Below are 27,686 nucleotides of genomic sequence, written 5' to 3'. Positions count from 1 at the left end.
TTAGGGGTGGAGAGGTGAAGGGATCTTACAAAACCCTACAGGAATGTTGCTCACAAAGGCACTTAATACAAGCACGTATACAGCTGGATGGAATAGAAAATAGAAAAAAAAGAAATAAATGCACCAGAGAGGAGGGAGCTGCTCAGTGATTGCCTAGGCAGTCTCTTTTAGCCAAAGAGCCTGGCTTCTGCAGCAGTCCATCTGTTATCTGTATCAAAAGTTCACCCTCCTGTCATCTCTGAAATGTCGCACATAGGTAGGAGCCAGGGATTCCTTAGCCTTTGCAGGAACTAGTGCGCGCTCTGAAGTCCAGCAGCGGGTTCCTCTTGATGCCAGGGTTCATACCTAATGAAAACTCAAGTTCTCAAAACCTTGTGCTCTTCTTCCTGCTGAGCTGAGCTGCACAAAGTTTCCCCACAGTGGAAAAAAAGGCAGCAGGCTCCTTCTGTCCAGGTTTGTGCATACGGCTTACTGCTTTCTGCATCCTATCGCTGGCTGACAGCACGCCGTTCTGCCTGGGAAAGCCTCTGATGTTGTCAGTGAGGGGATAGGCAGCCCGTACACCGACCGTGAAGGAAGGGTGTGGGAGGAGGGAGTCCTAGTGGAAGGGGCCGTTCCCCTGCTAAAGAAAGTCAGTCAACGTCATCTGCAGAAAGAGGGGGGTCACACGATGTCTTCAGCAGAGCGCTGTGGAGGAGAAGACCCCAGGCTCAAGAAATGGCCCCAGTTGCATAGGAAACCCCTGTTATACTGGCCAGTGTCTATCACTAACCCACCCAGGAGCCTGCGCCCAGTGTTGTCCCGCAGAGCCAGCCGAGCTTCCCTCTCGGTCACGTTGTAGCTGATGTTCAACAGCTGGATAAGGAGGATGTATCCCATGCCAGCTGTTACAATGGCACAGTACCACACACAGGTGAACGACAGAGCAGAGCTGGCAGCAGGGAAAAAGATGGGAAGGAAGCCATTTAGTTTTGGAGCAGCTGCTTTAGAGTGACTTTCCCTGGTAATCACTATCCTTTCAAAGCCCTGTCTACATCTGCCACAGTGATCTCACTATGCTGCTTTCATCAGATAATCCTTAAAGGCTTTCTCAAAATTAAAGCTTCAGGGCTTACTTAATGAGAGCTTTTAGCTCTACTAGAGCTACTCTTGCACGCTGCTGTTGTACTACCTAGCTCTTTACTCTTACTGTTGTAAAGGTACTCGGTCCTTACTTAAGGACACAACAATGCTCACGCTCAGTAGATCGTGAAATGGAGTACAGAAGAAGGTAGAGCCACTTGTGCTAGTGTACTCTGCCCATCGGTGGTAGCGCCAGTCTCTGAACTCGTGTCCAACGCTTCTCACCACCCTCCCCGCCAGCCAAGGCGTATGAACGCTGTCTGTTTTAAGCAGGTAACTCGGAGGGACAGTCGCTAGATAAACAGCGAGGGATGAGAGGGAGAGACAGCACGCAGATTCCAGATTGTCAGACCATTACCTGCGTCTGGAGGCAAACATATTTAAGGGTATATCTATATAGGACACGATAAACAAAGACTTCAAATCCCAGCTCCTCCAACTTTTTCCAAATAAATGGTGAGCTCTCTCCAAGTCTCAGGCTCCCCTCCTTGGCAAAAGCAGTGATGCATCTGTGCTTTCCAGAGCTTTTTAGGGAGCACTTTTTGGTCAGGTTTGACAGCCAACAGAACTGGCCTAGAGCACAGACTGAGAAACTTGAGCTTAGCTGCCTGGCCAAGCCCGTTCCCACCCCAGCTCTCACCCAGACAGACGTCTCACCTGTAGTCAGAATAGGCCCCGGGGCAGTAGAACAATGCCACAAATGGAGTTCGGCCCCTACAGACGGTGTGCAGGGTCAGTGTAATCCCATAGACAGAGGTGAGCATGAAGAAGGAGAGCGCCAGGATGAATGCTTGGTGGTTCTGCTCCCCTACACAGCTGTTAATCCTCCAAAAGGAAAGAAGAGATTACTTTGCTTAAAAAGAAAAGAAACTGGCTTCTCCTTCCTCCTCCCTCCCCTAGCTGTCAGAAAACCTAATTTCCAAGGTGCTTCAATACAACACAGGCTAAGAACTGAAACACGTTCAAAGCAGCTTTATAGCTTTTTATAGAAACGTTATAGGCACAAGTCAATAAACCAGTAGGGTAACGGTGGTAGGCTGTTTGCCTCAAACTTTTAGCAAGTGGAGTATCCTCCGCTGAGACACATCTATACCCTGCTGCTCCTTGGTTCCAGTACTGCATGCGCACAGGCAGCTGGGGGTTCCCTTGCCCCAGGAGGGCACTAACGCAAGTTGACTGCAGAATTGCTGGTGCTCCACAGACCAAGTCTTAAAAAAACCCCCAAAAAACCCCAAAACAAACAAACAAAACCACCAAAAAACCCACCAACCCCAGATGAAAACCAGCAGAGAACCAAAGGCAGTTCTGAAGCATGTTGTAGAAGTTATCAGCTATCAGGTCAACCCATTTACAATAAACAATGTTGTTTAAATTGTTTAATGTCACCAGGTCTTGCTCATAACAACAGTAACCCCATTTGACAGGGGCTGTAAAAAAAGAAGCTAACTTAAAAAGGGGGGGAAGAGAGAGAGAAAGAGAGAGCAAGCACACGTAGCCTCAGCAGTGCAAAACCTACCAGACACAGTGATGGTCCAGTCTCCTTACACACCGGCCACAAAGCCGGCAGTGCCCTGCTCGGGCTGGCCTGACCAGCTGGCATTTGGTACACCAGTCCTTTTTCACACCTTCTGGCTCCTCAGCCGACATCCTGGAATAGCCTTTGGCCTCCCCGTTCGCAGCCCGGCCGCTGGCAGCGCCTGACGCGGTGACGCCATGGAGCCCCTCGGAGCTGCCCCTGACGCCGCTGCTGGGCAAACCCTGGTGCGATGACTTCTCGTTGCTTGCTGGGATGGGAAGGTAGCCGGGGTCCTTCTTGGCTCGAGACAGGGCTGCAAGCATAAGGATTAGCCCGCAGGTGAGAGCGACCACTTGGGAATAGCCCACGCGGCCGCGGGGAACCACCTCCTGCAGAAACACATAGTACATGTAGGCCAAGGAGAAGAGCCCCAGGCTCAAGAAGAAGAGCGTCCGTTCCTTCCGCCGGTGGGTGAGGTAGTAATACCACAGCACCACGACGGGCAGAGACGTCAGGACGACGAACCCCAGCAGGACGTGCAGAGCGGCAACGTGGAGGAAGACGGGCAGCAGAACCAGCGGCGGCACGAGGCTGACCTTGATCTTCACGGCCCCGGCGAACCAAGGCACCCGCAGCCGGTCCGCCACGGTGTCGGCGATCCGCTCCAGAGCCCCCGGCGGCAGGGATCTGCACGCCAGCCACCTGCCGCGGGGGAAGCACGGATAGCAGACCCGGGGCCCTTCCCCTGCCTCGTCCCGCCTCCCCCTTCCCTCTCTCCCGTCGAGTTTCCCGAGAAGCGGCGCGCAGCTCCGCTCCCCTCAGGGGAAGCCCGGCGCGGGCGGCGGTGCCGTTACCTCTCGCAGCCCTCGTCCAGGTCCTGGCAGTCGCAGCAGCACGCCGCCAGGTGGTTCCTCTCGCCCCGCCGGTCCACGTACTCGCAGCAGCAGAGGGGCTCCTCCATCGCCGCCCGGCCGCCGCCCGCCCTCCCCCTCGCCGCCAGCCTCCCGCCGCCGCCGAGGCGGCTCCGCACCGGCAGCGCCGCCCGCCCCGCCCCGCCCCCTCCCAGCCCGCAGGTGCCTCGCGCCCGCCACCGCCTCCTCCTCGCAGTCCCCGCCCCCTTCGCCGGAGCCCGGCCGCCATTGGCCGCCCGCGCCCCCAGCGCGGAGGTGTGAGGGGCCCCGCCCCGGGCCCACCCACCTGACGGGGGAATGCACCAATGGCGGCCCGGCAGGGGCGGGGCTGGCCGTGACGCGCTGGCACCTGCCTTAAAGGGACAGCGCAACAGGTGGCGGCCGCAATTGGAGCGGGGCGGGGGGGGGAGGGGGCAGCGCGGGGTCCCGCCGCTCCCAGCAGCTTCAAATTTTTAGATTTTCGTCTTCCTTCTCTCAACCTGCTTAGAGAAAAAGCTTGAAAGCGGCAGAAGAAAAGGTGTTGAGCACGGCGTGCCCGCTGACGACGAAAGGACCGAAGAGCAGGTGATGGAAGAACTCCCGCGACGGAGGGAAAACACCGAGGGCTGAAATTTCTCCGGGAGAGCTGGAAACATATGGCAGAAGGCAGTCTGGCAAAGCTCACGGCGTGCAAGAGATTGTCAGCAAAGAGGGATCGAGCATTTTTTCCTGTTTGGTTAATTAATCTTAAAAATACTCATCCCGAAAGATGGTGACTTGTGTTACACGGCTAAAAAAAAGCATAGCAAGATCCTGCGGCTGTGGAACCACTACCTGTTCTCTTTCTCCAAAACACTCTTCACTAATGGTCATTTTTTAAGTTGACATAAAAACCAACCCTGTGAGTTCGTTAAAGAGGAGCCCAGCTCTCTGCTGAGGGTGTTCCCCCCTCCTCCGAAATCTGCAGATCCGTTCGGATGCAGGGCGGGCAGCAGAGACAGACGGCCAGGTCATGGGAATGAAGAACCCAACCTTTATTCCGTGCAGCTTTTAAGCCAAACAGTAAAGAGTCCGAAGGCGACAGCGACAATCCCTGCCCCCGCAAGTCCTCACGCGCGCATCTTCCCTCCCGACGGCCTGGAGGGAAAGCTGGCGCGGGTATTAACTCTCCGTCTTGCCGCTCTGTGTCCTGTTCAAGTGGTCAAAGCTTCTTTGGAGCATGGAAAGGGAGATCTTGAGCTGTGAAGATACAACCATCATACCCCCAACCATTTAGTCTCCCGCATGGGTGAGTGATATCAGGAAAATAACGTCTCCCTCCTCCTTTTCTTTTAAAGGTTTCAGGCAATTTCCTCCTCCCTCTTTCTATAAACAGTTGCCTTGCTGTGCTCTCCTGACAGCTATGCTCTGTGCAGTTTATAATTACTCAACAGTCCAGTAGGATAAAGCCTTACCACCCCAATAATGCAGAAGATAAGCCACCCCACTCATTTTTAGTCACAGTTAATGTTCACACCAAATACTCTAAGGAACATGGCAGCAACGCCGGCATTTTCTTTTAATACCTGGCCCTCCGCTGCATTTTGGTGCACCAAACGTCTTTAGATTATTGACAACCCTCAGAAAACACAAGGTAACAGGCACTAAGATGATTTCCTGACAAAAGTGTTATTTGGGATGAAAAAGGTGGTTGAATTCTCACTTTTTTTTTTTTTAAACACGGTTCAAAAGGCAGTTAACACTTCAGAATTAGGAATTTGTTGGGTAGTAAGCAGAGAAACTGAAAAGGGCATGGAAACCAGGAAATTCATTTTGACAGTGAAATTTCCAGCATTCAAAAGCTTTTTCAAGCTGTGATCAAAACGGTTAATAGATTAATAACAATTCTGTGTGCAGAGACACCTCTGAACAAGGAGTATCAAAAATGGCTTCTTTTTCTACCCTCCTTTAGTGCGTGGGAGAACAGAGAGCAAACTGGTGATGGATAGAGGTACATGTGAACTCCCCCACAGCTTTCCTAATCTAATAATTTCTTCTGTCACATTTTAAGATTTAATAAAAGAACTTAAAAAAAAAAAATCAGAACATTCATAGGTTGTAAGTAAAAAGCAAAGTATGAATTTACTGTCCTTCACTTAGCGAGCTGATATGTCAGCCTAGGGGTTTACCAGTCCTGGACTGTAGGATCAGAGAGACACAACAGCGTTCAACAAACTCATGTTTTATACAGTGTTTGTAGTATCAAAGAGCCTGGAAGTGTAAATTACTGGGAAGAACAAAGATTAACTCCATAGCTATGGAGCCTCTCAAACATATGGTCTGTAGAATTTATTTATTTTTTACTGGAGATTAAGCAGCCCACTGATACAAAGCTAAATGAAGCTCTCGCCAGTACCTAGAAGAGCAGTGGGGAGCAGAAGCCAGGATAAACCTGAATGAAGAAACCTCATAATGAGGTGGGCAAATACTTAACGCTATGTTTTAAGTCTTCTTAGAAATGAGGATCTGTTTTGAATTACCCCAGGGTTTGCTTTGTCATGATTCAGAACTGCATCAATGCATCTCATCAATAAAGGTACTTGACAGGTTTAAGAAAATTGACGTGAATATTTAACTTTAGTCCCAAGAAAAACAAACAAAACCCCAAAACATCAGAAACATGAGCATTGCCTTTGTACCAAATTCAAGCCTCGGCCAAAACAAGTAAAGGAGTCATGAAAGCTTTAGTTAGCACCAAAAGAAATCAATCAAAAGCTATGAGGGCAGAAGGGAAAAAACTTGAGTTGAGAAACAGAGAGTATCACCAAGACAGACTGGCAGACCTACCTGCTCAAGCATTTCAATTGAGTCTCTTAAAACTCCCTTCACATGTTTAACCTGTTCCTTATCGTATTGAGGGATCTCCTCTTTTGATACCATTTCTGGGGATATGCTGAAAAAGATTGAGATTACATCAGAAACATGAAACACGCACCTCCATGCCTTTCTAAAAGCTACTGGGCTCTGCCACCATTGCTCTGCCATTATTAAAAGCATCCTTTTCCAAAAGCCACATAAAAAGCTGCCTGCAGCTGAATTTCAGTCCCTGTTGCCTTCAAGATAATGCCTCGGACCTTTGTAGACAACAGCCACCAAGAACAAACATGCTCGCGTTATGTCTACAATGTACGTTCTCACACTTCAGAGGGCAAGATATTTCTTATGAAGTTACCCTCACCAGTTCTGAGATGATCGCTATGGGAGGTCACCACACCACCTCCATACTCAAGATCAGGTTATGGTTTTTAACTTGTTTGCCGATACCATCTTCAAGAGAGGAAGCAATACCCATACCTCTTCCATGTGTGCGAACACAAAAGGCGCCTAACACGCAAGTTTGAGGGGGAGAGGGGATTTAGCAGGAGACTTACAGAAAGAGGCTAAGAAGCTACATGAATCTGTAACATTACATTTGAGATCATGCTGGTTCACACAGGATGAAGTGAACACTTTGGTTCTGTGATCAGCAGATCTATGATATTCACAGAAGATGAGTCACAGCAGGGTGATAAATCCAAGCTAAGGTTAACACTCCCCCAAAAAGCAGCTTGTCAAAGGAGAAATTTATTACTGCAAGATGCAGTCAGACATGTCACTGGATATGTGCGCACACCACAGAAGAGCAGCAAGCCCCAGCAGCTTTTGAAAACTTACCACCAAGTTTCATTTTTCAAAAATCTATTTCTTTAGATCAGATTCTGACATAAGCTGAGGAAGAAAGCAAGCAAAGGTTGCGAATTCAACTTACTTCAAAGAGCTTTCTTCCTGAAGCTGGACATGATAGAGGGACTGAGCTGCATGCTCGATCTTTGACAGTTTGACAAAGAGTGTTATATTCAGCAAGACCAACAGCACCAAGCTGTAGAGAGAAAAGAACAAAAAATCAAGTCCTATAACAATTTCGTCTGCAATGCTACAGAAACAAGATCTGGGCTAAAAACAGCTAAGAAGAAAAGAGAATCCTTCTGAGATAAAGAAGGGCGTGGGGCAGCGCTATACCGAAAATAAAGATCTATCCAAACAAGTCTTAGCGGTTAGCTTTAAGCCGTGTAATAGCAACCTATAGGAATGACAACGGAGCGTCTCCTACTGGAACTTTTTAAACTAGGAATGAGTAAGTTTCAGAAATTTTTTTATAGGATCAGACATATGTGAACTGCAAGGTAGCCTAGTTTGGCAAGTTAGCCTTTTCATTCCATGTGTCACTTCCGAAGTCAGTCCATTCCCCTCCTATACCTGAGCGCTCCTATATATACATTCAAATTAGGTTAAGATCTATCATGCTACACGCAATGTTAACGTGCAAGTGAGGTACAGGCAAATACAGATAAAGACCAAGATGAGCTTGAGTCAAGCCACGTTTTAATGCAAGTGAGTACTTACAAGAAACTCATTATTGCAATGATGGTGGTGGTCCTACTTACAGCATCTCTTTTCCTTCCTACAGGGCATGGAAGAGAAGGAAGTTAAAAAGTACCGAAGAACATTCCTAAAGGATGCCTGCAGATACATGTCAGTGCCCAGCATTTCACACAGAATAGCTCAACAGCTTCTGATAGAAAAAAACAACAGATCATGTGGGTGCACAAGATCATCTCCAAGCAAGGCATGTCTGCAGTGATCTCGGACGAGTCAGCTGGACAGTCAGGCTCTTCCATCACGAGGGAGACTTGCCCCTACCCTAGCATGCTGCAGAGAACAGCCCTGGGGCATGCTCACGTTGAACCTAGACAGCCTGAGAAGGCTACAGTCCATCCACTACTAACACTCATTCAGCTCCCAGGCTGCTAGTCACACAGGAGTAGAGACAGCCTGCAAAGCAGCTCTCTTCTGCTTGTTCTGCTGGCCCCATTAGTCTTTCTGACAACCAGTGGCAAATCAAATTCTCCTTTAACTTGTCCCATCCTTACCAGCTTGGTTTATATATTGGCCTGATGACAGCCTTTCAGAAAGAGCATTTGCTAGTCATCAGACAACAGGGACGAGACACTAGTGAGGGAGAGGAAGTGTGCATGTCCTCCTCAAACTGAGTAGCAGTCGCCTACCACTGTGGGCAGGTTGATCTTTTAAATATAGTTGCCCTGATCTCCTAAAACAGTTTTACATTCATATTTCCTGCCCTGGACAAGGAGCATACAGGAAAGCTGCAATGTATACTGAGACAGCCACACTCACCTGAAAAGGTGGAGCAGCAGTAGCAAAATTAAGTAATCGGGAAGCAATCTCAGTTACGTAAAGAGTCCATTACACGGGGTGTTGATCCAAATGCCCTCTCAGTGCCATACTCATTGCTATCTGCCCCCTTTAGGAAAGAGCACTTGCTCCTACTTCAGTGTTTACAAGTCAGCTTATGTCATGAAATCCACTGTTCTCTGGTACACATTACTGCACAGATGTTCCTCATCTCTGTAGGTGTAGCTAATATTGTATATGCTAGGGGCCAAGTCTGTCATGCCTAGCAGCAGTAGAACTGCAAAGAAATGCTTCAGTGACCCAGAAATTACAGAAGCAGACAGGAAACAGACTCCTTAACATAAAAAAAAAAAAAAAAGAATCCAAGATGACAGGGCTAAGAGGTGAGTGACAAAGCTTAATCAACTCATGGCTTGGGTGTGCAGTTACTTGAAGAAATAAAGCAAATTTTCAGCAGCTTTACACAAGTCAGGTTAAATTTCTTTCTGATCTCATCTCATTTTCAATCCTATGCAGGTACAGTGCAGCATTTTAGGCTTTGGTTGTTGTTTGTTTGTTTGTTTTAAAGACAGAAGGTGAGATTAAGGTTTGATTTCATGAGATACTCATCATAAAAGTGACTATGCATACTCCAAATCTATTTTATGCAAGCTCAAACATGCTAAAACATTTGCTATCACACCAATTAGATAAAGACAATGAGTGTAACATACACGCAAGTGTTACTCTTGCACTATTTTAAGAGTTAAGCTTTCCTGAACACACCTTTCGAAAACCACTTCACATAAAAGTTTTACCTATTATGCTGCCCTGGGACTCTACTCCCATGTCACCAGAGGAGTGTTGGGAAGAGCGTTTGGGAAGTGATTCCGCCAGACTCCGGTGTAAAGTGCGTCGTCTTCTTCTCAGGGCAACTAATTTTCCAGAGTCTTCTATGGATTGATTAATTGCATATTCCTCCATTAGGAGATCTGATTCTGCAGTGGAAAAAAAATAAGGTCACCAGAACTTTCAAAATGAAAGCTGAAAAGCCTAGCACTGAAGACTTGAATTGTGAGATACGGAGGGTGGCAGTGAGAGGAGTAAGTGCATCTTCTAGTAAATGAACTTAAAGCAGGTAATGGACATAAATGACACCTTGACCTGTGTTACCTGTCCTACTGGCTAGATGGCACTTAGTACACTTTTCAGATATGATGTACGTTCAGCCTGTGCAGGATTGTTTAATGATATGTTAGACTGCAGTTGGAGGAGCACTTCAAGACACTGTTAGACTGAGACTAGGAATTGTGTTAGCCTGCGAGCCTGCAGGCGTGGCCAGCCAGGCTGTTAATAGACATAGCCAGGGAGCCTGCCAAGTGCCACTGCTTCTCCTCTCATACCCACAATCAAGGAAATACTTAAAAGATAGGCACAAGTAGTTGAAATTAACAGCTTTCCTGCTGCTCCTCATGTTTCCTTCAGAAACCAGTTACCGACAAGGTGTACAAGAGCTCCTTGTTAGCATTAAGCTACCGGGCTTCTTTTCCACCCTGGAACTGGCAGATATATTGATGACAGGAACTTCTGACTTGGAGATTCCTTTGGTATTGCCTTCTTTTCATACCGTTCTTTAAGAAATCAAGTTTGACAGACATGAAAACATACATAGGAAAGGTAGCCTCCTTACTCTACCAAAGAGGAAAATGCCTCACCAAGTTGTTTGAAGTTTTCCTGTATTCCTCCCCAAGTATTCTTCTCGATTACAGACTTGACAAGGCCCCAGGGCTGCTTTTTATACTTTACTTCTGCAGAAACCCTAATAAACAGAATGCAATAGTGAAAGAGTGCTCTCTAGGTAGCACAGTGATAGCAGAAATCTCTCATCAGAAGCAGACCTCTGGCTTATGTCCATAATCTGAAATATCAACTGGAACTGCCTTGGCTTTCCACCTGGGCAGCACTTACACTGAAGCAAGGCAAGAGACAGACAGTAGCAAAAGACAACATATCTAGCTAAAGCTTCAGGAGATTCAAACGTCCAAATTATGGGAAACATTTTTAAGTTTTTTCCCTTCAGACTCAGACTAGCAGAGAATTTCTCTCCTCTGAAGCGTTCTCATTTTAACAAGTATTTAAAATAAGCTTCAGGCTTTCAGATCATAAAGTCTTGCTTTTCACTCCGTACGTGCACGCATGATGTATCACATGGGCACCGCAAAGGCAGCAGGTGAAATTCATTATCACCCCTCATGCACAGAGGGCTCAGATCCTACCCTCAGCAGACAGAAATTAAAATCTGTCTATCTGTGAGCATGACAGAGGGGAAGTGACATTCCTGCCTTCCATTCCCCAGGTCAAGCTAATCAACAATGCTTCCAGAATAGAAATGGAGTAGAATCCTTCAGAGGGCTGCTTCTAACAACTGAATGAATCCCAAAGCTCTTCATAAAAGGACAAAAAGATAGCCTGTGATTTTGATTTGTTTAAGACTGTCCTAGAATACGTTTTGGGTTGTTTTTTTTTTCCCCCAACATTTTCAAATAATGATCCAAATCAATGTAAGCCCACTGTGTTTCTAGTCTAACAAAACAGGATCTTTCAAATGGAGTTTTGGAGCCATTTTAAATGCAGTATAATAAAGCCAGCTGTAACATCACCATGCACCTTCTGTTCTATACATGCATGCTCTCTGCACCACATTGAAACCTAGGGTTGCTTACCCTAGGGTCACCATGTATCTCAGACAAAACAAATACAGCCCTCAAAGAGGAAAAATGACTCACTCGAGGGGAAAAAAAAAATCATCCAGAACAGTTGTTAAAAGGACCTTTCCTCCCTTCTCCTTCCAGCAGAGAGGGAGTCTTCAGCACTTTTATAGCCTGAGATAAGCCAGAATAAAAACCAGGCTTGCTGACCTTTCCTGGATACTAATGAAGTTTGAGATAAAAGGTCTTACCAAAGACAGCACAAAAACTACCAAAGATTACATAGTCAGAAAGTCAGACAAACGCACGGAATGTTGAACTTTATCACTTCAGGCGTTTTCAACAAATGGGAGAGAAAAGAAAAGTGCCTTTCAAGGCTCCCCTATCTAGGTAGGGTTTAATAATGAAGCCTGATTTGCTTGACTACCCTCCCTGCAAAGGTAGGTATATTCTATCTTCCCTGCATCTTCCTGTGCAACCATCCTCCCTTAGCAAGGATATCTGGGAAACTCTGTAATAAAACATCTCAGGTAGTTCCAATTTACCCCACTCACACAGCTGTACTCAAAAACACAAGGCTGGTCAGAACCCAGTTCAGTCTTGGAGATGAGTTCTGTACCTCGCAGAGTCAACATAAGAATTCGTTTCTCACTGAATTAATGAGATCCAAATACACCATACATGTGACAAGCGATAAACCAAGCTTGTTTTTCAGAAGAGATCCCCAACTTCAAAAGAAACTGACCTTCCCTATGCTGTTGGCAGATCTTTTGATAAGCACACTTCATCAACCCATAAGATAACGGGCGTTGGCTTCTCCCCTCCCACCGTGCACCACTCAGGCTCACCGTAATCGACACTTGTGACTGGATGTGCGGCTGATGCAGTATCTGTTCACAGTGTAGAAATAATCGTGGTAGGGGACATCATGGGTCAGTACCTCAGCATCCACCTGATAAGACTGACCTTTCTGGCTCTGCTTATGCAGGATCTACCATAAAAGAAAATAAAAATAAGAAGGCATATTCATGGTACCCGATTTTTTTTTCCCCCCCTTTCAGCCTGAATTCTTTAGGCTAGATCAACGAACTCCAAGTGAACTAGAGTAGGGAGAGCGCCTGGACAGCCACAATAAAAAACCAGTTAAGAGTGGCAAGTATGGATGGGGTGGGGAAAGAGAAGATGCTTCCCGCTAGAGCCGACATAGGCAGCAGCAGCAGCACCTCCCCGCTGCCATTTCAAGTACCAGATGCAAGGCTGGCCACTGACTCATGACCACAGCTCTTCTTTGAGCCTGACCTATGAGACCTTTCCCAAAGCAGAATTACAGAATGGTTGAGATTGGAAGGCACCTCTGGTGGTCATCTTGTCCAAGAACCCTGCTCAAGGAGGGCCATCTAGAGCTGGTTGCCCAGGACCACCTCCAGATGGCTTTCCAATATCTCCGAGGAAGGAGACACCACAACCTCTATAGACAACCTGTGCCAGTGCTTTGTCACCCTCACAGTAAAAAAAAGTGTTTCCTGATGTTCAGAGGAACCACCTGTGTTTCAGTTTGTGCCCATCACCTCTGGTCCTGTCACTGGGCACCACTGAAAGGCGTGGCCTTTGGCAGTGAAGGCCTAGCTCAGTCTTCTTTGCACCCTCCCTTCAGATATTTATGTATGTTTTAAGATCCCCCCTGAGCTGCCGCCTTCTCCAGACTGAACAGTCCCAGCTCTCAGCCATTCCTCATCTGAGATGCTCCAGTCCCTTAAACACCTTAGTGGCCCTTTGCTGGACTCCTTCCATCTCTCATACTGGGGAGCACAGAAGCGGACACTGAAAGCATTTCGTTGCATCTTTTCACCGCCCCAATTCATAAGAGATGTTAACACTTTTCTCCCACAGACTCTGTAGAAGAAATTTACGGCCATCTGTAAGGGCAGAAAGCCTCTCCGATTTCATCAGCATCGGCTCACTAATGGTGAGAGGGGCAGCAAGCAACCCTTAGAGATGCTGCGTTTAAACTGCAGATCCACATGCAGCTCGCTGAGCTCTCATCCATGGTCAGATCTCTGACAGACCGTAGCACCGACTTCTCCCTTGCTTTAACGGGCACCAGACACACACAGTACCTGCTTTTCAGTTGCAGTCGTGAACTTCCCGCAAAGCGGATTGTTAATCGTTACAGTGTACGTCAAAGTCCTCGACTGATTGCCGCTGGAATCTCTGTTCCAAGGGGTTGATACAGCATCTAGATGAGAAATTATGCAAAATCTCCCATGCAGATTACCTAAAAGGCATTACCTCTGCCCTTTCATATCTTCACAGTTTAACAGCAGCGGTGGGGAGAGAGACAGAAAATTGATTCCAAATGGTTGTGGTTTTTGCAGGAAAAGGGAAAATTGTAGTTCGGTGATGAACAAAGGTAAGGCACTAAGTAGCTGAACCTGAGTCTACTGAAAGAGACTTGAGGGTGGGGAGAAGAGTAAGCAATTAAATGAAAATATGTAATTTCCCATCTGCTTAAAGTTGAATAGATTCACTTAGCATTATCAAAAGCTTTTGCCATTTTGCCTTCCAAGCTGACACTGAATAAATATTACCCTTTTTGACTTAATTTTCTGTTCTTATGATCTCAGTGAATAAAATTTACTCATCCAGAAAATTAAAGGCTGTGAATATCGTTTGGGAGGATGCAATGATTTTGCCTGTGTGCCAGCCGTACACATTTCACTATTTCTGGGACACAATGTAATCAGAAATACCCCACAGAATGCATCAACTTAATAGCCTACCCAAAATTCAGGCATTAAGGTGCAGTTTTCTGGTGCACTGAAATGAGGTTTTTTTACTCCAAAATGTGACTGATCTACAACATGCTAGCTTTAAATATCCTCTCTCACAGTGAAACTTCAAAGCTTCAAAATTCTTTTAAAGCAAGAAGAAACTTAAAATTCAACCTAGCCTTATTTAACATTTCTCAGAGGCTGAAATTTTCAGGATAGTTTGCAACACGGACAGAAGGGAGAAGAGTATATTACCTACTATACTCCTGGAATTGAGAAACCTCTGCATAAAGTGAGAATTGGTGAAAAGGATTTCAAACATCTTGTCTGCAGTGATGTGGAAAACTCTGTTTATAAAAAGTCTCCCATAGAGCTCATTCTCAGACACAGTCTCCTTCACTGCTAAGGAAAGGAAGAGAGATCAAGTCAGAAAAAGAGCAATATTATGAGGGAACTTCAGAATATTCAAAGCTTTATTACAGCTCAAATCCTTCCCAAGCTTGTATCAGCATTTGTTTCTCACTCTCAGAAACCCAGTATTGACAGCACATGATTTGGTAGGTAGGTTGCCTTCAGAAGCAAAGTCCAGAGTTGCTTTTCCAGCCCCCTGCCCCCCATTTCCCTGTGCAAACATAAATTGATAAATCAACATCACAAGGTCCCATCCCTTTAGTTTTGCCTTCAGTATTCTACTAATCCTACAGGAAACATTGGGGAAGACAAAAAGTTAGCATGATCTTCATTAATGTGTGTCTACTGTAACAAGGACACATGCATAGCAAGCAGGACAGTGAAACCGTCCTAGCTTTCTTTTTACTTGTGGCTAGTTTCAGAATTCTGCTTTTAACATCTGTAATGCTGGTAGTGTCCACAGTCTAAGAGACCAGGGACAGCCTCCCAAACAATTCCTCAAACTGTTCCTCCCTCCATACCTATTTATAAGAGGAATGCAAGAGGTACCCTGCTCCAGTTTGCAGTCCTGAAAAGTGCACCAAGGTGCTTAATCACCGTCCCCTATTTCAAAACTGCCACCGAGCGCCCCAGTGGCCTTCTGTGGCTGCAGCACTGATCTTTGCTATTTCTGCTTCTTGTTGGTTGCTGGCATGACTCAGCTTTGTGGTTGTCTCAGCCACTCTTGCAAGAAATAAGGGATAAAATTATAATCCTGGAGGGCAAGCAGTTTCCTATGCCAACCCCAACTCAACCTGCTTATGCTTTAGAAACAAGTCCGTCCTGAGCTATAATTACCAACAAAACCAAACAGAAAACCCCCCACACACACATCACCAAACCGAAACAAAAAGCCTGAAAGCGAATCTTGCAGAAGCAAGACAGAAGTCAGGATGCCTAACCTTTCAACCGATACAAACGAATGCTCAGAGCTAGCAAAGGTCAGTGCCAGCCACCAATGCAAAGGTAGCTTGGATATCAAGCTATAGTTCACAAGCTGCCTATAGGCTAAGGTTACAACGCTTAAAACATTGCTGCTTGGGAGCAGTCAGTATTGATAAATGTAAATGCAGCAACTAAACACCACAACAGTCCCCAACGAAATCCAATTCTGACTCTGAGCAGACTTCTGCTCTCGTGCTGCTTCTAGCCTGCTAAAAGTCCCTGTTATACATCTGCCTCCACAAAAGTTCTCTTTGGCCTAACCAGGCTTTAATGTAGGATCCCAAAAGCGAAGCATGAGTGCAATATTTTTGTGATGAGCAAGAGATGGATTTCCTTCCCACGTCATGTTCTGCTTACGCAATGTCTATAAAATTGCGAGGTGGGACAGAAAGCAAGCACACATTTTAAGAGGCCTATTTAACCAGCCAACATGCAGTCATTACACGCTAGAAGACAGATTCTGCTGTGCTGAAACATTCTGTGGGAAGCCAGAAATTCAGCCTGGGTTTTCAGCTTATGTTCACGGTATTTCCTCTCACAGCTGAACCTAATTCCAGCAAAATGCAGTCCGAGTGAAGTGCAAGTTTGACCTCAGCTAACAAGACCTCAACGGTACAGACCTCTCCTTTCAGAGTGCGCTCCCCACGTCCCCTCTTTCGCTCAGAGGGAGGAAGCTTCAGGCATTGATGTTGACATCTCCTTGCCTACTGCGCATCAGCTAACACGCATGGAGTCAGACACCAGGTAATTCAAACCTAGTTACTCTGGTTGAGTCTTACTCAGCTGGACTTTGACACGCCCAAGGAATCTGCTCCCACTAAAAAAAAAAAAATACAAAGGCCCAGACACATGATCAAGTCACCATGCATCAGATAAGCTTTGACAGCTATTTGTATATGTCTTAGCAAATACAAGATAATACAAGTTACCTTTGCCCCAGCGAGGCTTAGCTAAACAACGCAACTTTATGGTCACCTGCAACGCCTGAGGACAGCTACTAGGTTTCTGCTGATGTGAGGTAATTTGGTAAGCCACAGCAACTTCTGATATGCACAAAGCCCACGCATTACTACCTTACGGTGCAGACCTTGCTACTGAGATATTTTACTCTTCAAGCATGAAGTCTGTCCTCCTTGTACTGAGTCTTAAGCAAGAGCATCCATGGGTCTCTACAAAGTTTCCTGTTAGTCGATTTACCTACACTATTTCTATCTACTCATGTGTCTAATAAGGAATAGTCAATGAAGTGCCAAGTGCATGAGAGTATCTCTTGAGAAACATGTTTTTACTTACAATCCCTCTCAGCTCTTGGAACAAGCAACCAAATCTAAAAAAAATGGTGTTATCACATAAAGCAGTATTTTCAGAAAATCCAAGCTGGAACTGGGTTGATATATCAGGCCCATCAGCCACTTCAGATGCTAGGATTCAAACAGCTGTTTTCCAGAAAGCCTGGAAATCTTTCAGATGATAGGTCTGGAAGGTGCATGTACGAACGCTGCTGTGGAGTTCCACACCTGTGGAAGCAAGTCGCTGCATACACCAAGAGCCTGACAAGCTTCAACTCACTTCCATCTGGGCTTCTCAGAGTTTATCTGTAGAAATCCTAGATGAAGCAGTAAGCAGAAACAGTAGCACAGCAGAGAATAAGCGTACAGTGTACACACTTGCAATTTGAACAGAACAGAAAGCTTTAAGCACTCGTCTCTGCTACAAATGAATATGCATGTTTGTCTACTGTTTTCTTTTGTTTGTTTTAACTCACACAGGTAAACCTACCTGCCTTTTATTTATCTCAATACTAGAGCAACATCAAGCATTTTACCTAGGACTGGCTTAGAAATACTGTTTATGAACAAAATGTTTTGTGCAGGTATCTAGATATCAACCTAACTCCTTAACTTTTAATGCTGTTCTAACCCCTGAGCAGTATGCAATTATCAACCTCTAACTCTCTTAGCCTGAATACATTTCTAGATGAATTGGAGGTACTGTCTGGTAAGAGAACATGAGATGATTCTCACTTTAGGTTAGGATCCCTAGGGACCCAAAAATCCAAAAGCAAACGTATTACCCAGAGTGTCCTGGTTCAGCATGAAGACACCAAGTCTGTTCCCTCCCCCACTATTGCCTTGCACTTCATAAGGTCATTTTCATCACTGCAAGGCAAGCTGTGACATAACGTTTGAATATAATACCATTATGCAGCAGTGATTGCAGAGGTTTGGAAACATCTACAGTGCAAGGAGAGACAGAAAACTGGAGGGGGGAAAAGGGGGCAGGGAAAAAATGGTTCTTAAATTCCCCGTTAACAACCAAGAGCTCGAAGTTAAACACACATCACAAGCAAATGGAGAAAGCTGAACCGCTAAGAGCGGAGGGTATCAAACAAATTAATAAGGCGGCTGATTTTTCCACTCCACGGAGTTGGGGGAGGATCAGCAGGAAAAAAAAAGTATATATGCAAATCTTGGCACTGTTGAGCATTTTTATGCCACTACAGATGGAGAAAAAAAAACGCACAGTGCATGAAGAATATGCAGGTAGGAGCCTTTAACCAGATACACCTGAAATCAAGTCAATAAAACCAATTCCTAGAGTGAACATGTTCCAGACACCATCTATTTAAAGACTGCATCAGCAATATTAACCATTATCAAAGAGCTCTCCTATACTTTAAAAGCCTAAGGACAAAATTAACTTGGGGAGGTACTGCAAAAGTGCTGTGAAAATGCTGGCTTTTTCCTGTTCACAAGATAAAAAAACCAAACCACCACCTTATACCTTTTGCCTTTAGATAACTCAAACATATATCCTCCAAACCCCAAAGCAACAAATAATTGGTAGTTATATATTTGAAATGTGTGTTTGCAGTATTTTGATTAAAATGCCAACAAGATAACAGGGCTACTCTTCCTGACATAAATTGTATATCCAGAATTTCATATCGGGGTCGGAAGGGTGGGGAGAACAACACCCAGGGCTGAACTACTTTCAACCACCCTGTATTTCCATCATTTTCTGCCCCATATATCCCTATCTGCAAGAAAAGCGAAGCCACCGCTGTGCCCATCTCGCAGCACTACAGTGCAAGCAGCCCACGCATTTAAGGTGGTTATTAGCACAAACAGAAACAATACAGTAAGTCTGTCAAGTTATGCAAGATCAGAAATGTATGATGTCCCCATAACAGTAAAGCTTTCTAACAGAAAAGACTGTTTTCCAATTTCCTGCTTCCCCCTTCTTTCTTTGAAGTATTTTATGCTGCTGAACAAGGTTGTTGCATACAGAAACCCTACATACAAAAGAGTCATCTGAGGAATTTCAGAATCTCCTGTCTCTATTTTGGAAATATATATTCTGTGCTTGAACTACAATTTGTCTTCTGAAATTTGGAATCAAGACTGCAGATATTAATTTTCAGCTTAGCCAAAAGTTTGTCATGGCTTGAGATTTATACTCCAATTTATGAAACTGAAGAAAAGCACCACGATGCAGGTCAGCAGGCCAGTGGTGCGCAGCGAGACTCACACCCCCCGTCCCCCAGTAAGCGACGTGAGAATTGCTCAGGGCAAGGGAACTAGTGTTGCCAAGGCTCTGGCATTCCAGCTTTGGATGTCGGGTGGACCCGGAGTTGGAGAACAAGTCTTGAGCTTGCCCCTCACCTTATTTGCCAGGACACCTCCATGGGCAGCCTGAGCATGAGCCAGAGGACACAAAAGAGATTAATCGCATGGGTAAACCTTTGCCATGTGGGAAAGCTAGTTTCGTTTGCATGAAGGAATTCACCTTGTAAGAGTATGGGGCAACTGCAATAGAAAAAGAGAGAGAAACAGAAGAAAAAATTCTAAGCATGAAGAAGGGAATCTGAGAGAAAAGATTAATGTTGTGGGACTAGAAAATCCTGCTCTGAATAAAAAGAGACTAGTCTTGGGGGAGGGAGTCTAAATAAGAAGAGCAGCATGAAGTCAGCTCTCTTTTAAAGAGACATCTCCAGTTTAATGTACTCTATTTACTCAACACCACCAATGCAGGGATGACAGGGAGTATTTACTGCTATCGTTTAGGCAAACAGCAGCATGAAAGACAACACGACTATTTTCCATCAGTTTCACTGGAGACCTTTGCCATAAAAAAAAAAAAAAAATAATCCAGAGACAGAAGAGAGATGTGATACTAAGAGGACAGGAAAACTACAAGTTATCTAAAACATCCAAAGGTCAAAACTTTCTGCTGCTCTAAGAGATACACCTGTGATGGAGTAGACAATTAATTTGTGAAGCTTGTTAAGTGTGTAGGAGTACGGCATAAACAGCAGCCCGTTCAAGTAGGTATATTCACAAAAATGATACAACCTGACGTGCCTCAAGTTGAATCTGAACTCAAGCAAACACAGAAGCAGAGTGGGTGAGCAAAAGGCAAGTTAGTTGAATATAAAGTATATCTTCAGGCAACAATCCCAACTTGCAGGCGGCCAATTCAACCCATGACTTTGAAAGCTTTCCTGGACACCTCAGGGATCACAACATAACGATAACCTGCAAGCAACCTCAGTTGCCAACTCTGTTCAAAAGGATGAGATGCAAAGTTTCTCAGCCAGATTAAGAACTGGCCTCAATTAACCAAACTGTTCTATTCCCGCCAACAGGTGATGAAAGTAAGTTACGCCTTTGCCGATGAAAGAAATATTCAGCTGCTACTCAGCACGCTGCTGCTGTTGAGCTTTTCTGTCCTTCATTTGCACACCACCATACAACTTCGGAACCAATCCACGTTGTACACACCTTGTTTTAAAGGCATTTACAGAGTCCAAGATGGGGATATTTAACAGAACTTCCACCACAACTTCAGTGAGCTGTTTGAACAACTATGGCCCTTTGGCACAGAAAAGTTCCCCACAGTAAGTGGAGAGCTCACCTTAGAGAGCAAGAACTTGTCAGTGGCTACTGTGGGACCACAGAACAAGCACCTACAGACCTCAGCACGTGTCTCACTGTCATCCAGCCTGGGTAGAAGGCACGCTCTGGCCTTACTTTCCTCCCAGGACATCACAAAACCAAAAGGAAACATGTAACAGCCAAGTTACCATCTCTACACTACTGTGATATCCAAGTTTCTTCTCATCTTGTACTGGGTAATGAGGTATGAGTTATGAGGACAGTATATAAGGATCCATTAAGATACTAACTCTGTGGGCACACAAAGTATAAGCTGCTCCAAGATACACGTCAAGGTTTTTCATCTTCAGACCAGATTCAGAATATGCACAATACGCTCCTGAAAGCTGGGAAGTTGTCTTGTCTGGACTTCCAGTCAGTTCCTCAGTTTACTCCATCAATCACATTGAAGCCCATATGCCTTAAGAAAGTAGAAGTGTAAAGAAGGCAGGGTGGGGAGGGCGAGAGAATCTTTCAGAAACTGGAGAACAGTCTGAAATGTTTCCCCTCAGTTCCCAAGAAGTGAAAACAAAGGAAAGGAAAGTATTTTAAATACCTGTGAGAGCATATAAAGTGAACAAACACCACCACATTGTTGAGAAACTTTTTTTTTTTTTAGTTTAAGCTGTTAGCAACTCTTTACCCACCAAAGGGAAAAAAGCAAAACCACAATTGGTTTTCGTTCTAAGCACCCCCCAACAACAACTTTTTTTTCTCCCCAGAAACTAAGATACAAAGATGTTTTTGCTGCAATTCTGTGAAACAAATGAGCAAACAAGTTTCCTAAGAACAGAAAGTTCTCTAACTTGCTCCACAAGTGAGATGGAAGACCAGAGTCAGGTTCTCTTAACAGATTTACCTTCTTCACTATCTGAGGCACTGCTCTTCTCTGGAAGATTTTCATTCTCATTCAGATCCAAGGATTTTTCGAAAGACCTGCTCCTGACTAGCTTAACAGGTTTTCTTTCTGAAGATGGAAGAGGGCTCTTCTTTATTTGCTTCTCACTTGGGGACTCCTCCACCTGAAACAACCAAGAGAAAAAAATGCATCAGTAATCACAGACCACTTAAAAAAAAAAAAAGAAAGAGAAAGTTACTTTCAAAGAAGAAAGCCATACAAAGGAAGCCACAAGTTCTAACTGCTCAGTTACCACATAGTCAAGCACTAATTTCTCCCTCGTTCCCCTACCCCAGCCAACCTCCCTTCCTCTTTATTTCAGGCTTTCACTTTACCCTGGTAACAAGAGACAGACTGACTCATCTGTACTGTCATACCTAGAGCTGCCTTAAAAGGGACAGTTTACTCCCAATCCCAGCCCCTTGCACCCACCTGCATGGTTTGGTCCCCTTCTCTGCATCAATACTAACTAAATTCATTAACTTAACACAGATTATTTACTTTTTATTAATCAGGTTAGTTTTCTCCTGCCAGTTTAGCAAGGCGTCCAACAATCCTGAGGGGAAGCACAGTGAAATAGGCAGGGCCTCCCTTTTTCAGCAAGATTAGATTATCCCAATTATACATTTGAAAGGTCTTCTTATTTTGTAGGGCTCTATTAGCCTTTGACAAAAAAAAAAAAAGTTTTAAAACACTGTCTAGAGCCATCCCACCTATAAAATGTTACTTCTCAGGAACAAAGCAGAGGAGTATCATTTGCCATCTCCAATACATAAGCAGGGCATCCCCCAAAACATCAGTCACTGAATCAATGATGCAGCTCTTAACCCTAAATTGGAGTAACTGGCAGCTAAGCTTACATGCCATTGCACACTTCAAGAAGTAATTTCTAATGGAACTGTATGGCCAAGGTTTGTACATCTCAGAATGCCACCCAAAAAGCTTGGCTATAGCTGCGAATCATAGTTTTCATTCTAAACCTCTCCTCAAAGCTCCCATTGTCTCCAGTGGAACAGCTGGGATCAACAGTGTCACAGCCCCCCCATATGCAGTAGTACACGGACCGTAATAGGTAAGGTCAGGCCTCCTCCACTGAGTAGTTCTGTTTCATCTGCAATACCATCATCCCTAAAGATTATTCAGCACTGACTCAAAAAAGCAAGCGCAGCCGCTACTTGAATAGTCATCATGTGCTTCCTGTACTTCTTGGCTTTTTTCAAAATAAAGACCATCTACTTTTTTGTGCAACTGAAAGCCATTAGTAGAAGGTGGGTGGCTAGAAAACAAGAGACAGGCATGAATTTGACTGCAATAGAAGCAGGCAAAAATACTCTCTCAAGGTCAAAAAAAAAAGGAAGACTGCATCAGAAAAGCAGATCAATTAACAAATGCTCCTACTGAAAGGAGCCATGCCTGAAGTTATTCTCAGTCATGCAACAGGAACTAGGACAGAACCAACATTTCAATATCAAAAATATTCTACCAATACAGATGGAAGACAGAAAGGAGGTAGTTGTGGTTAAACAGTCTAAAAACTGACACAGAACCAGCACAAATCCAAGGCGCTCTTGTAGCATTTTAATGAAGATTAGGGATCTGGTGAACAGGTGGAGCTCCCACCAGCGGCATAAGAGTAGCCCCACTATGCCAACGCAGAGCGGGAAAAGTCAGAAGATTGGAGCCACAGCTCCTACAAAAAAGCCTTTCGTGATGTCAGGGAAGAGGAAATTCACGGTGAGGCTTTTGGAATAACTGATCAACTCAAACACAGTTTTCCTGTTTCTCCCCCCCCCCCCCCCCCCAAAGAACAATGATTTTAAGATCTGTCAGCTGGAATTAAAGACGTATAATTTCTTCCTTATGCACATTTATCTTCTGAGCTAGTCCAATACTGCTACATTCTGCACCAAGGCTTTTCAGTTTTTTTAACCTGTGAACAGCAGGCTCCGGGACTGGAAGGCTCTACGGTCTCCCTACAAGGGGTGGAGGGAAGAAGATGGTTGATTCAGACAGGCAATACAGTGGTTCCCACATTGTGAACACCCGTGCCATGACTGGTGTTACGCGTGGACTTTCTTTAATCAACTATGGACAGCTATCGACAATATTTTTTTCCAAGACAGGCCAAGAACTATAGCTAGCACCTCCATCATTTTGGATCTCCCTCTGACGAGAGCTTTGGGACTTACTTTGCCTATCAGAGCAGGAAAGAAGGGGTTAAGTCTGTTTCTCTCCAGTCTTTGGAAGGTGATTAAGCCTGTTTTGTGTTATCAGCACCATAGCTTTTGATAAATACATTCTAAGCACTACTGCCTCCTCCTATTGCCTCTGTGCTTCTACAACATACGCTGTAATCCTGGGGCTGCGGAGACTGTGTCAACATTCCTGAGAAGTGCCAAGTGACACATACAGCTCAACGCAATCGTTACGCATTTTACACTGAAACAGCAAGCTAAACAGTTTAGTTACACATTTATCAACACTGCACTTTTACACTGTAATTAAAGGACTCTTAAAAACCAGTTTATTCAAGGGAGAATCCTAGCATTTTTCCTTGCGTACAAACCAAATCCCTAGGCATTACTGCTTACCAAGGTGCCCAATTAGATTTAGCACCTGCCAGAGACATCTCTAGGCGTGGCACACAGTAGGAAAACAAAACACCACTTTTCCAAGCAAAGCAATTGCTTTTAAATGGCTTGTTCTTGTGCAAGTAAGACCTACAAGTCCAAACCAAGGCTACCTGGGTAGATTTTTAGTTATCCTAAAGAGCCCAAATTCCAGCAGCATCCACAGGCCTCCCGTACAGCTCTCCAAAGATCATGTTTAGGATTTCCATGAGGGATACCCATCATCCGATTAACTAAGCTTTTAACATCTGACAAACAAATACCAGTATTGTTTGCTGGGTATGAGTCTCTAGCCATTAACTTGGATTTCAGCAAAACTACTTGAAGTCTGCTTAACCTCCAGATCAGTTTTAGCAAGTGACAAAAGCCAGAAGATTTATCATAGTAAAAAGCATCTCCTTTCTTCCCTCCCCAAAGTTTTCAAATTTTTCAAATTTGGGGAGTCCCAGCAACCATGTTAGACACTGGGCACACCTCAGATACCACTACTAATGCGCTTGCCCTCCCAGCCAGCCAAATACATTCACAAATGCATACAACATCACAAGTGAAGCACTCATGCTTGTTCAGTTGTATTAACCCAAGGCATTAAGGGAAAACTCATCTTATAATATCAAGCGTGGTTCCCCCCCACATTTCCACAAATCTAAATAAAAAAAGATTTTTAATGGATTCACAGCAGCAAACTAACTGACCTTTGAAGACATGGATAACACAGCATAACTACCCTCGAATAAACCTCATGTATAGGAGAGAGAGAAGTATAAGAGGAGATATTTTTAGTGACAGATAGCACAAGCAAGAAAGCATTGGAAGTGAAAAGGCATTACTTTCATAAAGGCACTTGCATAAAAATGCACATGGTCCCTAGGAAGGTGAATAAAACATGGTTAATTTTGCTTTTACAGCCGGGAAGACCAAGGCATAAGCTTCAGCATTCTAGCCAGGTTATGCAGTGAGTCAGTGATAGGAGATTGCTGAAACCCCCACCAACAATAGTCTCTTATACAGAAGTTTGTTCATTTCCAAATTAAAGAGAGATTCTTGAAACCTGAAGAGATTCCTATTAAATTTCTGATGTGAAAGCCTTCTAGACTATCATGAATTCTCACAGGCTTCTTTAAAAGTTACAATCCCCACGCACTACAGATATGTGCTTACAGATATACCAGTTAAGCATATATGCTTATCAATTACAAATAGTAAGAAAGGCTGTGTCAGCACTTACTTCTGGCAACGCGTGGCTATTGAGTGACTCTCCTTCTGTTTGAAGCGTGGGTTCCCGAACTAAACCAATCATTTTAGGTAGTTTTTCATCCCTTTCTCCAGAATCATCACAAACGCTGGATCTGTCGAAAGGAAAAAAAAAAAAAAAAAGAAGATATCTTTGGGGAAAACAAGTGCTGAAAAATCCGAGAAAGCTTCTCATGTGTGATTTTTGCATTCAAACCATGGCTGTTCACCTAATATTAAAAACTACCAACTCATTCATCCTACATCCAGCTCATTAATCTCTCAAACCATTTTCTTCACCCTAGCCACCTCTCTAGAAGATTCAGCTTCTGCCCACAAGGTTAGTAAAACCAAGCACTGGTCAATCAGACAAAGCGAGTGCTGTAGGAAAAGCAGAAACAGAGATAGCTTACAACAAATTTGCAGAGAAAATGTTTTAAGAAAGTTTGAGACAATAATTTTTCTCCTGCATCCCTTATTCCAGAGTTGCAAAGCAGCGCATTTTTTTTTTTTTTACAGGAAAAAAACCCAGGAAGTATTTAATAGGACATCTTTTGAAGCTTGCAGTGAACGCAAGGTATTTTTTTTTTTCCCTAACAAACATACTCAGATAACACAAGACTGAAAAGAGAGAGACAAATTACATTGCTCAGTTCTGTAGAGCCATATTTATTTATGTACAGATACAAAAATTAAAGCCCCGTTATTAGATTGACACTGGCAGTTCATAAGTTAGTTCACATTTGTTCAAAAAAAAAAAAAAAATCAAGGCAACTGTTTAAAAAAATTCACATAACAGTTAGATTATTCCAGCTTCATAATTCAAGCTGAGGACAACACAAAAATAAGCTAAGACCTCAGACACCAGGAGAACAAAGAAAAACAAGTGTTTCAGTCTCCATAGAGGAGAGGAAAAAGTGTCTGAACATCATACATAGCTCCATTCCGTTCAGCCCTTCCATATTGTTGAAGGGCATACAGATCCTAACTAGATACCACCATGAGAAAACGCTGCTATTGAAGCTATCCTGCTGATATCCCCAAGCAGATCCAGGGAGAATAAGGTCTTCCTATCTCCCACTTCTAAAGGACCTCAGCTGCGCCCCTACTATTTTAGACAATGAACACAAGTTTTTATGCGTGCTCAGTGTACGTTGTTCAGTTCTTCGCATCCTTTTACTATAGGCTTAACCTTTCTGGTAAGGCTACAGCAGCACTTTGGAAAAAGAGTTTTTAAGAAAAAGAGGACTGCTTCTCCCCGAGTATTTCAATAAGCTTTAGAGCCTCTCCTTACCGAGGCTGCCCGTTGTCCTCAGACGACGAGTGGAAGCTCTCCATCTCCTCGCTGTTCAGGCCCAGCTCAGAGCCATAGCTCTGGTGCACCAGCTGCCAGAATTCCTGCTTGGTCAGCCTCTGAAAGAAAGCGAGCTAGTCAAGAACTACGGTATGGGACAGTAAGGCACAGGAGGTAAAACAGTAAGAAGTTTGAATTACGCCACAGCCTTTAACCTCAATTCTGACAAGGACTGAAAGCATTTAGGTATCACATTTCAAGATTGGATTTCAGCATTTTGGGGAACTGTACTCCCGTCTACTCCGTATTCCCAACCCATCACTGTTCAACCACTAGTATCAGACATGAGAAAAATTGTTATTTCAAGAAAACACACACTTGTAGCCACTACTTGCTTCTTCACGTGTCACTTGGTGTTTTCACGGATATCGTCAATGTAGCTCCCTCTTGAATTTCACTCGATACGGCAGAAGAGCAGTAACTAGTAGACAGCCAGGGACTCCCTCTTTGATCTCGGACAAACTGCTTAATAGATACATGCCTGTCTCCTCAGGATGCTCGGGGCGCTTTACAAATGGTGCGAGGCTAGCGTTTCAGTCACCACAGCCAGCGGTGTCTGGGTCAGCCAGCTGTCCCCTTTGCCAAGGTGGGACGGCAGGTCCTCCCTTTGGAACGACACCAGAACCCCCCTCACATAAAACAGCTGCTTGTGCTCGGGGTTACCTTGACTCATCGCTAGCTACTCTTCTTCTTCTCTATAACCTCTCTGCCCTGCCCGATGAATTCGCACAGCTATTGGGATATAAGCTCCCTCAGATCGCCAGGAAAGTCAGGAAGTGAGAGTAGCACGACAAACTCGTATCAGCAACGCAAGCAACTAGTTTCAAAGTCCACTTCGGCTGTAAAGGGCTCAAAATAAAAAAAAAGAAAAGAGAGAAAGGAAATAAGGTTCTGGGATTTAACAGAGAGCAATACTAGCGATCTTAAAAAAAAGAGACACCACACTGGAAAATGTGCCTCAGCCACAATCCATATTGATCAAGGGAACAGACCTGTGCTAAGGAGGCAGTAACACAAGTAC

The 27,686-nt window shown here is 44.5% G+C and overlaps 2 protein-coding genes across 2 annotated transcripts in view; both read right to left on the bottom strand.

Moving 5' to 3' along the window:
• Positions 1 to 663: 663 nt before the first annotated feature.
• ZDHHC23 (zDHHC palmitoyltransferase 23) lies at positions 664 to 3,605 on the bottom strand (the record flags this gene model as incomplete). Its single annotated transcript, XM_082333799.1, has 4 exons — positions 3,493 to 3,605; positions 2,639 to 3,340; positions 1,780 to 1,947; positions 664 to 931 (listed from the first exon to the last, which is right to left on the bottom strand). The coding sequence occupies exons 1-4, from the start codon at positions 3,597 to 3,599 to the stop codon at positions 664 to 666; spliced, it is 1,245 nt and encodes a 414-aa protein (XP_082189925.1). The 5' UTR covers positions 3,600 to 3,605.
• A 1,061-nt stretch (positions 3,606 to 4,666) lies between these two features.
• Positions 4,667 to 27,686, bottom strand: part of GRAMD1C (GRAM domain containing 1C) — a 53,503-nt gene continuing 30,483 nt past the window's right edge. Inside the window, exons 6-17 of the mRNA XM_082304502.1 lie at positions 26,606 to 26,724; positions 25,307 to 25,427; positions 21,410 to 21,572; positions 14,474 to 14,620; positions 13,565 to 13,683; positions 12,296 to 12,438; positions 10,455 to 10,558; positions 9,558 to 9,737; positions 7,951 to 8,008; positions 7,316 to 7,426; positions 6,355 to 6,460; positions 4,667 to 4,767 (exon numbers count right to left, since the gene is read on the bottom strand). Coding sequence (XP_082160628.1) covers positions 4,690 to 4,767; positions 6,355 to 6,460; positions 7,316 to 7,426; positions 7,951 to 8,008; positions 9,558 to 9,737; positions 10,455 to 10,558; positions 12,296 to 12,438; positions 13,565 to 13,683; positions 14,474 to 14,620; positions 21,410 to 21,572; positions 25,307 to 25,427; positions 26,606 to 26,724 — 1,449 coding nt within the window. The 3' untranslated portion in view covers positions 4,667 to 4,689. The remainder of the gene's footprint in view (positions 4,768 to 6,354; positions 6,461 to 7,315; positions 7,427 to 7,950; positions 8,009 to 9,557; positions 9,738 to 10,454; positions 10,559 to 12,295; positions 12,439 to 13,564; positions 13,684 to 14,473; positions 14,621 to 21,409; positions 21,573 to 25,306; positions 25,428 to 26,605; positions 26,725 to 27,686) is intronic.

This window comes from Platalea leucorodia (assembly GCF_965183815.1).
Source record: "Platalea leucorodia genome assembly, chromosome: 2".
Classification (NCBI taxonomy): domain Eukaryota; kingdom Metazoa; phylum Chordata; class Aves; order Pelecaniformes; family Threskiornithidae; genus Platalea; species Platalea leucorodia.
This window is presented reverse-complemented; position numbering and strand designations above follow the sequence as displayed.